Here is a 10,753-nt window from a genome sequence, read left to right as displayed (position 1 = left end):
TTTTTGGATAGGCAAATTCTTGTTTTTGATCCGACGACCTTGCCGTGGCATTGGACAACATTGAGCCTGACCAATGGGGGATATCCCCCGCTTGTGCTACCATCGGACCCCTAGTGAAGTCAATAACAAATCAATTTACAGTAAAAAGGTCCTGCCTAAGTCGAGACATCTGCAGCTTGTTTCGTGAACCTATTTTTAAAAATTGTCTGCGGAGGTTGAAAAAAAAAAATTTTTGTTTAGCAAATGGGTTTTGCCAAAATACGGAGGGAATAAAAATAAAATTTTATTGGTGAATGGGAACAGTGTATTAATTCGATGGTTTAAATGCTTTAAATTTATATAATTAGGAAGAAATAGATTGTGCCGTGGGTGTAGTATGTGTATGCGACTAATGTAATTGTAAACTCATCCAGAACTTTCGTGGCATAATGTAGAAATCTTTATTGAATCTTATTAAATCCAAAATTACTTCTATTTATATCATTCTCACAAAATGCTTGTTGAATAATATTGAACAATGTACATGTTCCGCATTAAGTGATATTATAATTTAGTTTCCAAAGGCTCCAGCCCTTGCTGCAAAAGCAGCCTTCCGTGCCTCTTCCTTCTCTGCAGCAGCCTTGTCTGCTCGTTTCTTGGCATAAGCCTTTCGTTGCTCTTCACGAATTTCTTCAGCGTTGTTCTCGCTGTCTGCGTGTGATCGTTGCTGTGGTTAATTAAGAAAGCATATAAAAATGAAAACTGTTTAAAACAACAGATTATGACAATCTGAAAGTGTACAAATTACAAGAGATACCGTATGCACCGACAGGCTCTTTCTAACTTTATGACCACCCGAAAATTTTGGAAAACTCAAAAATTGGGAGAAACCCAACCTTGAATGGCTCATACAAAAGTTGCCATAAGAAATTAATTAATATGCATACATTACAATAATAATATGATAGAAAAACTATGCAGTTGTTGCTTGGATATCGTTAACGCATTGTAGGACAAGTACGTACTCCTAGCCTTTTTCTGATTAGTCAATTGTTAAGTTTGACGCTCTGGAATGATCCAATATTACAGAGTACAATAAATAAGGTATTAGGCCTATAATTTTTCAACAACAAACTTCATTACCTTCGTCTCAAAAAGCGCCTTTGCCCCACTTAAACCTGATGTAGATGCTGGTGTAGGAGGCTTTGATAAGATTATTTTATTTGTTGCGACAATTTTAGCATATCCTGTTCCTTCGGGTAGAACGCCGGTTAAACATTTCTTCCACATCAACATGAACTGGAAAAAAAATAAACTTAAAACAGTCACTCCAATTCTATCTTTGCATGTACAGTACTTTAAAAATCAATCAAGAAGTTTTTCCTTTTCTCCTCTTTTTTTAATTTCACTTTTGTGCAGGTTATTGCGACTAAACTAATTGTGAGTGGAAAACCTACCGTCTAACTTACGATCAAACAGGACGAAGGAGATAAGAAGCACACACAACATTAGTTAGAATTTTTATTTCACAAACATAAAAAGTGATTTACTTAATATTATCATGACAGAGGTGGATCCAGAAATTTTCTGACGATGGGGTGGGGAAAATATTGTCGAACACGCCCACCGTGGTTGGGGGCTGAGGTGAGCAAATTTTAAGAATATGCAGCCTCTCTAAACTCTCGGAAATGGCACTCTCAGATGGTAAAAATGCTTATTTAAAACAGTCTCATCGACCAAATTATTAGACACCCCTTCCCTCACAGGTATCCCAAATGACTAATACGCGTTACGTCACTGAGCATGGCCTATAGCTGTTCTAGCTGGGTATACTACATTCCGGTAATGCGGCAAAAAAAAAAAAACCCGTATTAGGTCTCCATCTTTTGGCCTTTTTTACATCCTGGTTTTATGAAATCGTAGGAAAAAAATCGGCGTCGGGGATATAGCGTAACGTTGTGTTCGCCGTCAATCAATAGTAAATTCAAAAGGTGAGTAGTAAAATAATCGAGCTCTCATTTCCATAGTTACCAACCTGAGAGATTTGAAATGCGTGAGTGACTACACCATTTGACTGGGGGGGGGGGGGCATTTTTAAGCTGTATTAAACGATTTCAGGGAACGTTTGTTGACAATTATACCGGGTAGGCTTACAACAAAAATATTTTTAAAACTGGTACAATTTGAGTTTAACTTGAGCACCCGAACTGGGACCCGAACTTAACTATGTCGACCTACACAAACATTTCATTACAGATCAATTTTTAGTAACGCGTCAGTGAAATAAGTATTCACGTAATTACTGTACTCTCCGAGACTCAAGTTACTGCATGATAGTTTTTATATTTTTAATAAAACCAGTTTCCTCTAATTTTAAATACATTTTCCACTGAATTCGTGATAATTCGTTATCGCGCATGGACTTATGCCAAATGCGTGACAAATTATGATCACGCATGTGTTTCTGCAAAATGCGTGTTTCATCCAAAATTACTTTAAAATGCAGGATCGTCCTGCACGAATGCGAGACGGTTGGTAACTATGCATTTCGCCCACTGTGACCAACACTGGAGCTTATAGGTACACTTCCCCCTTTTTCCTCTTTCATCCCTTTTACTCTTCTCAATTTTTTTTTCTCCCTCTCTTTTATTTATCGGCGGAATTGACGGCCGTGGCCCCTCGTTGGATCCGTCCCTGCGTGATGTGATGGCGAGATTGCGTCAAGTTACAGACGAGTTCGTAAACTTGTGGTATCACTGCTTAAATAAGTCGAAATAGACAGACCTATCCGTGTCAAAGGCTGTATAATTATTGTTTAATAACGGCTATATAAAATTCAATTTATTAACTATGATTTTTTTTAAATTAGAAAAAAAAAACAGAAATCCATGTATGCGGATAATATTGAACACACGGGCCTTAATAATATACAAAAGGAATAAATCGTTTAATAGTAAAAATTGTGCACTTTTGAGCTCGTAAAAATGTTGGCCTATAGGTTTACACGCTTCCAATTTTAACAACGTATACAGTACATTGCTTTCATAATAAATTTAGCCTCTGATAACCGTTGCATCCATAAAATCGATGGAGTGGTTACTGAGATGGTTATGAAATTTACAAAACAATTGCGTTTTTACTCGGTATTGGTCCGGAAATATGCACCGAACATGGAACAGAGCACAAGTGAATAGACAAAATTCATGACAGTCATTCGTAATTGTTGATCTTCCACTCGCTTTGAAAAGTGGTTTTTTAACTATAAAAGAAGATTGGTTAGGGGGGGGGGGGGGGGGGGAAATTGATATGAAGACCCCCGACTTCGAAAAGTGGGGGGACGTGTCCCCCACCGATCGACGCCCAAGACTATAGCATTTAGCAATATTTAGGGACAATTTTGTGAAAAAAAGTTGACCTTTTGGAATGGGGGGGGGGGTGCCTTTGCGAGCGTTTCTGAACACGTCTCGTCAGCTCATCGTCTATTACGTAACTTGATTGGCAAATACACTAATATAGCATCATTTTCTTAAGTTTATTCCCTAAAATTTTCAAATCAGGTCATTTTTCACAATTATCAACATTTTCAAAAGTGTACAAACAGTACTCTCTTTTGGTACCGCCTCCTCCCCTCTGAAAGTGTACATAAAAATGTTGATTTTGCATTCCACAATTCTCCATTTTTTATGAAGTAAATAAAAATACTGTACTTGGATACATAAAAATGTAGGCCTATACTAAATCCATGTTTGGATTTGAATTAGTCATGAAAATCTATTATTATTTTAAATATTGCATTTTATTTTAAATCAACATTTTCATGCATGTTAATGTGAACAACCACTAAGCGCCTATCAAGTAGAAAGATTCCGCATATAACACGCGGAATTGTGTCTCAAGCGGAAAAATAGCACTGCGCATGACTAATCGTTGATTGGCCGTTGAGTAATGGCTACCTCATTTACTCAAACTTTCATTTGATACAAAGTGACTGCCCACGAGTTTTCACCCCGTATATGTATGAGGTATAGCATACGGTAATTACTGTAATATCATATCTGTTCTTGGCTCAAGGTGCCGCTTGGAATTTATAAATTCTATGGAAAAGAGGTCCCGTGGTATTGGCAAAAAGAAAATACGACCCGGTACTCGGCAGAGTAAATTGCACATTTAGAAAGAATTGCGTCTTCAATGCAAAATACATTGCATTTTTGCTCCTCTCTTGGTTAAATGTCTTATTTCTCAGACATCTTACTTCTCTGAAACAAAGTTTTCCATCACCATCTTCGTCAACGGCCGCTATCAACTTCTTCAGTTCTAAATGAGTCAAAGGCTCGCCACGTAATTCCATCATTGTTTTCAACTCATTGTAGCAAATGTAATCGTCATGGTTGGCATTGTATCTGAAAATAATTATACCATCAATTTCACTTGACATAGCGCTAAAGTGCTCACAACCAAGTGAAAGGGTCAGATTTATATTAGTTTTTGCCACTACTGTATATTTTAGTTTTGCCACTAAATGTTAAAATTTCAATGCATAACATTTATGTATTGAAATAAGCGCTACTCGCTTATCTTTTTTGAAAATATGCCTCCCGGTCGTTTGAAACATTTTAATTCTAAATCCGCCCAGAAATAGAGAAGAGTGGGGGGGGGGGAGTGAATTATGCAGCCATGCTTCAGTGTGCATGTGGACATACTTACTGTGCAAACATATCTTCGAACATTTTGCATTGCTCGCGCGAAAATTCGCTAAATTCTGGGTAAGGGTGAGCAAATTCCTCGTGAGGATCCTTGTAATCGAGTTTAATTTGCTCTGTCTCTTTTCCCGCTTCAACATCTAATCGTTTCTGTAAACGAGAAGCCAATTCGTTATCTACCATTCTGAGATCGACAAAAGTTTTACAGTACGTTAAAAACAGAACACAATAGCCTGATGCTAAAAGTGGAATTGGCTGCTGCTTGTGTGATCTTTCTTTTTTTTAATGTTGTTATGCAGCGGTGACAACATGCGTTTCTAATGACTCGTGCGTATATCCCAGAGCAGCATGCAGCGCGCAGTCGTTCGCGCTACCATGCTCTAGCGCGCATTAAGAAAACGCGGGCGCGCGCCCAATTTACCATGGCGTTTACAATCCGCACAAGCCATGGCGCAAGCTCATCGCTTTGTTGTCAGTAGCTACGATATCCACCTCCTATCAACAGCATGATAGCAAGTCACCGTTCCCTCTACAAAATCAGTTAAAAACTTTCATGATTTTAGGGAAGAATAGCATTGGTGTACTGGACGAGTAAAGTAGTTGATTGATTATTCGTCATGGCGAACGTGTTTACTAGGAAATACAAACGTCCACGAACAACGACTTTTACAGACTTTGATTTATCTGAAACTGGTCCGAGAATATTCCCACGAGTGATGTCCCCCACTCGCCGTCAAAATCCTCATTCAGTGGGGCTAAAATACCAATCACCGTACAACAAGGATAATCTCACATTTGGGATTTGGAAACCGGATTTCAATTCAATTCAGAAGCGGTTGCCAGATATGATCCGCCACACACAGGTAACGAACTGGACTTCTGGACACCACGGACCATACATTAGCAACTACGGTAAGCCACCGGACATTCACTACACTTTAACATCAACGTCTCGGTCAAGTTACCAAGATCCCCTTGTGGTCTTCCCGACACTACAGGATAAATCACGTGTGATGACACGTTTTGGACACACTCCGTGCAACATTGGAAGAGGAATCGTGCCGAACTTGCTACCACCACTTGTACAATCACATCGTGATAAATGATACATTAATTGAGCTACGTGTATTACACGGTTAAATTTCATCTCACATTCCTGAAAGAGGTCTAAACTAAATAAGAATAAACATGTAATATTTTTAAGACAGTTTCTTGAATAAATACCGCCACTACAATAGAAACAGAGTTCTATGTTTATATTTTCTATATTTTTATTTTATTTGGACTAAGAAAAAAGAAAAAAAGTACAGTACTAACATTTTTTGATATAGCATAAATACAATTTTATTATGTTTTTATTTATACGTAAGATTTAAAATCAAAACCAAGTTCACACATCTAAACATTTATCAACAATATATACTTATTGCATCAACAAAACACACACACACACACTCAGACACACCTACATACTGCTACACACAAGCACCTTTACCTCAGTCGATTCCCAAGTTGAGGTAAACTTACTTTATTGATCCTTACAAATGGAATTCAACTAAACAGGAACATGAAAACAGTCAGTAAAATGATCAATAGGTTCTACTTACGAAAAGACGTGTGCTTTACCGCCCTCGCTGGTAACGCTTAGCAGCCACATAACAAAAGAAGAATGTTGAAAGTTACATTGCATCACATTATAATAATGATGTTAAGCCGGTTTTACACTAGGCAAATTTATTCGCGCAAATCGCACATTGCCATTTTTTACGCAAAAAATAGAACAGTTCGAACTACTGATTTCGCTGAAGCGAAAAACTCTGATAAAAATGTGACTGTGCATGAACCAACGCTTTTGATTCGCATGGATAAATTTGCTTAGTGTAAAACCGGCTTTAATGCCCTCATTTTTTATCTTTCTGCTCCATTCCGAATAAGTCCATAAATATCCTTTTATTCAGCAGTTGTTCACAAGACGTACCATTGGAAAGCTTATTTCTATTTTTTCTTTCCATTTTGTCAGTAACATTTTTGCCAAATTTCTGAACAACCTTCAATTCAAATTATACAGGTCTCCCTCTAATTAAAAACCCTACAATTATAGACCACCTCCAATTGAAGACCACTTTTCTGTGGTCCCAAAATTGTATTTTATTATTCTAATTATAGAGCAAAGTTGTTAACATATTTGCTTTGGATGTTATAACACTAAATATTTCCCTTAGTTTTTTCAATGACAACTGTCAATTGTGATTGGGTTGTCAACTTCTAATAGAACACAAATTGAAACAACTCAGTTTTAAGTGACTTACTTACTTTTACTATATAAAAAAAAATCTGTTTCTTTTGAAATGAATTTTAGGGTCGGTGCACAGAATACAAGATAATTATGTTTTTATCTGGTAATTGGTGAACAAATTTTTTTAAAATTTATTTTGAATTGAAAGCTAATTAAATAACCTGTACATGTACTTAAACATAAAATGTAAGCAATTACTGTAGTTCGTGTATTGAATTTATTGTTAAAAGTTTATAAAACTTCATAATCAAAAAACAGTATAGTTATAGTCAACCCCATCCAGCTACACAGTCATATCATCTACAAATGCTTTAGTTTACCAGGGGTCGAAAGTGTCCTATCAATTTTTATTTACTAGTACAAAGTTAAACATTACAATGAAAGTAAAACTGTAAAAGATTCATTTAATCCAAAAATTCATTATGAAGTTACAGGAGTTTAAAGATACACTGAGCTGTTCAAAGAGCAGTATTCGAGAAATCAGCCTTCAGGTTTTTTTTATGATTTCAGAGATTACTCAGGCCGAGACAATCACCAAATTGTTAAAAAAATTTTGTTTTAACATAAAACATGGGGAAAATATCAACATAGCAGTTAGTTTAACGCAATAAAATAGGATTAAAAAATTTTGACATTCCAACATATTTTGGCCATTATCCTCAGAACACTTTTTGCGAGGAGTGACTGGTTTGGCTGGTCCTCGCCAAATATATCCTTCGGTGATGACAAAGCTTTTGTTACTTTCTGGCAGAGAAATTCATTGCAGATGAGGTCTTTCCAAGATTGACCTTCAACAAACAACAAACGAACCGAAATTATCATCCAGTGTCATCATTTTCTTCTTCATCTTGTTCTTCAAGTAAAAGCAACGTGCGATCTTGAATGCCACAATCTCTGATACTTGACTTTAGGTTCAGTAGTTTCTTCTTTGGAACACTACTCTCAAAGACATCACAGTGTGCTAATGATTCTTTAACCTGGCTTTCTGCAAAAGCCACCACATCTTTTATTGCATTGTTAGGTGAGAAAAAACGCTGGATCCTCTCTCCACCTGGAAGTCTTAGAGCAATTAATAACCGCTCTACTCCTTCCGAAGGTTCTTGAGGCACTAAATTCATCTGGGAGCTCCGTCGTCGTTGCAGTTGTATACTCCGCATTTCTCTTCTTGTGATTTTCCTTGGTTGCATTCCAGTATGCCTTTCATTTTGCTCAAGATTCCTAATAGTTGATGATGATGCATGTTTCTTTATTTTGGCATTAGGACTGTTTGGTTTGGTTATGTTAAAATCCTGAAAAACATTATTTTCAACATTATAGTTGTCATATTCTAATGATGTTGGTTCTTCCGTCTGTTTTTTCTTCTTAACATGTGGACTGTGGTCCTTTTGAATTTGCAAACTGCTTACATGTTGGATGACATTATCAAGTACATCTGAAGATGTCTTGCTCCACTTCTGACCAATTTCTGGTAATGGGCGGTACACAGAAAATGCAGACCCAGGCCGTGACATACTTTCTTCTTGATGGATGGAGTTTTCAATCATAAACAATGTACTGTCCTGGCCATTGGATTTACTCTCAGCACCAGTGATTCCTCTTTTCGAAATGAGCCCTCTACCATCAGTTGCATCATGGGAATCACTGCGTCTGTACTTTGATGGAACCTTTCTACCACAAGGATTTACTCGGTTCTGAGTCTGCGGCTGCGCCCTCTTTGCCATTGTGTGGCCCTTGTTTGTTAGTGCTTCATCATAGAAATCTGGATTTATGTTGCCATAGTGTTGTGTGTACTGTAAGAGAAAGTGGAGAAAACAAATAATACATGGTGTTAATTTAAACATGTCCTGTATTTTATCAAATCAAAACTGTTTATGTATTTTAGAAATTTGTTTAATCATTTGTAGAAATCTGTGTATACAATTATTATAAATGTAATCTTTATCTTTTTGGCCTTTTCACTTTTTACATTTTTGGACTCATGTTTTTATATTACTAAGCATATTATTTTACACAAGTCAACTCGGCCACAATAATTATTATTGCTGTTATTATTGGTGTCATTGTTGTTACTATTAAATTCATATTATTATTATATATTAGTCTTAGTATTATTATTTTAATAGTAATTTTAAAAATATTATTATTGGTGTTTTATTGGTATTTTTCTCATATTATTATTATTGTTGTTGTTGTCACCTTTTTTTATTATCGATATTATTCCCCTATTATTACTAAGTAGGCCTATTATAAGTATCATTATTATTACTATTACTAATTAGTATTACAGCTATTATTATAAAAATAAACGTTATCTTTAATTTATTATTGCTTTTATTATTGCTATTATCACCTTCAATGTTATTATCACTAATTAGTATTATTAAAATAGATATTTAAATATTATTATTATTACCATATTATTACTATTAGTATTGTTAAAATAAATATTACTGTTAATATTGTTGTTTTTATCCTTTTATTATCGTTATTATGACTAATTAGTATTATTAAAGTAAATGTCACTGGTGATTCACCATCATTGGATGCTTCCTTGTCACTGACGGGTTTCAAACATAGCCCCCAATGGTCGAAAAAATATGAAGGACTGAAGTCTGTCACTCAACAATACCAATTGTTCCTATTGTGGATAATTGATACTAGATGCTGCACCCCACCTAATTTTAACGTAGGCCTAATTCTTGGGTGTGGTTCTGAAGAAAATAGTATCGAAATGCACGCCATCGTGCATTCATTTGATTTTAGTCGGATTCCAAATAAATTTTTAACATTTAAAAAAATCATAATGTGGTTTTTCTATTTCAATTTTTTATGATTAGGTCTACAGTATGTACTCATGTTTTATGTCAGTGTTTTAAAGTGAACAAAATTAAACATTAATATATGTGTTTTTCTTAATTATTAAGATTGCTTAAATTGTTAATGTTACAATTGTCAGATTGTAGGGTTTTCTCTGTTGAACAAGAGTACAGTGTGAAGAAATGTATACAACGATTTTAATCATATTGAAGAAAAGGGATGCAGAAACTGTAATATTTACATTTCATATTAATTATAAATAACTTGTGGCCGAGTTGACCTGTGGCCGAGTTGACTGCAGCCGAACTTTTTGTGTCCGAGTTGACTTGTGCCGAGTTGACTTGTGGCCGAGTTGACCTGCTTCCTCCCACCACCCAGCATATATTATACTTATCAAGCGGGAACACAACCTTAAAGCAAATTACAAATAAAAAAAGCCATTGATGATCAGCAAAATATCACCTTGCTGGGAGAGGCGAACTCAGTTGATTAATTAATATTTTATGACATCATCCTCAAGAAAAGATTGATGATGATGACAATCTCTTGCTACACCAACCCAGCCAGCAGGGCAGTCGTCCCACTTGCTTGCATCGGTGTGAACAAACACACTTACTTACATTTTTTGGCCCTGTACAACCTCCTCGCCTTTTCTACAAATAAAATAGTATTCATTCGTAAGATTAGATTTCAAATTTAGTAGTTAAAACGGAGTATTAACAGCAAATTGCCCATCTTAGTTGGATTATATTATAGTTGTTATTGACAACACTACGCATGCGCTTATATGATTGTTAGTTAAACCATTATCAATACAACCAAATAAATTTATTTTGTTATATTGTATAACAAAAATATATTTTATAATCTATTATTTGGAATAATACTAACCTTAATTAATTAAATATTTAATTATATTTAAATATAGCATGCAAAAAGTAAGAATTTTGTATTGAGGTCA

General features: G+C 35.5%; 3 protein-coding genes across 4 annotated transcripts; 1 reads left to right on the top strand and 2 right to left on the bottom strand.

The window, feature by feature from the left end:
* Positions 1–550: 550 nt before the first annotated feature.
* Positions 551–4,862, bottom strand: LOC117109375 (EF-hand domain-containing protein D2-like). Its single transcript, XM_033251685.1, has 4 exons — positions 4,684–4,862; positions 4,232–4,379; positions 1,123–1,278; positions 551–706 (listed from the first exon to the last, which is right to left on the bottom strand). The coding sequence occupies exons 1-4, from the start codon at positions 4,860–4,862 to the stop codon at positions 551–553; spliced, it is 639 nt and encodes a 212-aa protein (XP_033107576.1).
* Positions 4,863–5,296: 434 nt separating this feature from the next.
* LOC117109374 lies at positions 5,297–5,785 on the top strand. Its single transcript, XM_033251684.1, has one exon. It carries the CDS (start codon positions 5,297–5,299, stop codon positions 5,783–5,785), a length of 489 nt encoding a protein of 162 aa, XP_033107575.1.
* Positions 5,786–6,973: 1,188 nt separating this feature from the next.
* LOC117109462 lies at positions 6,974–10,590 on the bottom strand. Of its 2 annotated transcripts, none has more exons than XM_033251825.1 (2): positions 10,413–10,590; positions 6,974–8,765 (listed from the first exon to the last, which is right to left on the bottom strand). In XM_033251825.1, exon 2 carries the CDS (start codon positions 8,694–8,696, stop codon positions 7,794–7,796), a length of 903 nt encoding a protein of 300 aa, XP_033107716.1. In that variant the 5' UTR covers positions 8,697–8,765; positions 10,413–10,590; the 3' UTR covers positions 6,974–7,793. The 2 variants fall into 2 exon arrangements, with proteins under 2 accessions (XP_033107716.1, XP_033107717.1); XM_033251826.1 differs by lacking the exon at positions 10,413–10,590 and adding an exon at positions 10,255–10,367.
* Between the last annotated feature and the right edge of the window lie 163 nt (positions 10,591–10,753).

Source organism: Anneissia japonica, unplaced genomic scaffold, assembly GCF_011630105.1.
Source record: "Anneissia japonica isolate Jap-2015-1 unplaced genomic scaffold, ASM1163010v1 scaffold287719_len1884721_cov185, whole genome shotgun sequence".
Taxonomy (NCBI): Eukaryota; Metazoa; Echinodermata; class Crinoidea; order Comatulida; family Comatulidae; genus Anneissia; species Anneissia japonica.
This window is presented reverse-complemented; position numbering and strand designations above follow the sequence as displayed.

Coding starts and splice junctions, on each gene's coding strand:
- LOC117109375 (XM_033251685.1), bottom strand. CDS start 4,862: ATGGTAGATAACGAATTGGCTTCTCGTTTACAGAAACGATTAGATGTT. Junction 4,380..4,683: donor TTCGAAGATATGTTTGCACA/GTAAGTATGTCC, acceptor AATTATTTTCAG/ATACAATGCCAACCATGACG. Junction 1,279..4,231: donor GAAAACTTTGTTTCAGAGAA/GTAAGATGTCTG, acceptor TTTTTTTTCCAG/TTCATGTTGATGTGGAAGAA.
- LOC117109374 (XM_033251684.1), top strand. CDS start 5,297: ATGGCGAACGTGTTTACTAGGAAATACAAACGTCCACGAACAACGACT.
- LOC117109462 (XM_033251825.1), bottom strand. CDS start 8,696: ATGGCAAAGAGGGCGCAGCCGCAGACTCAGAACCGAGTAAATCCTTGT.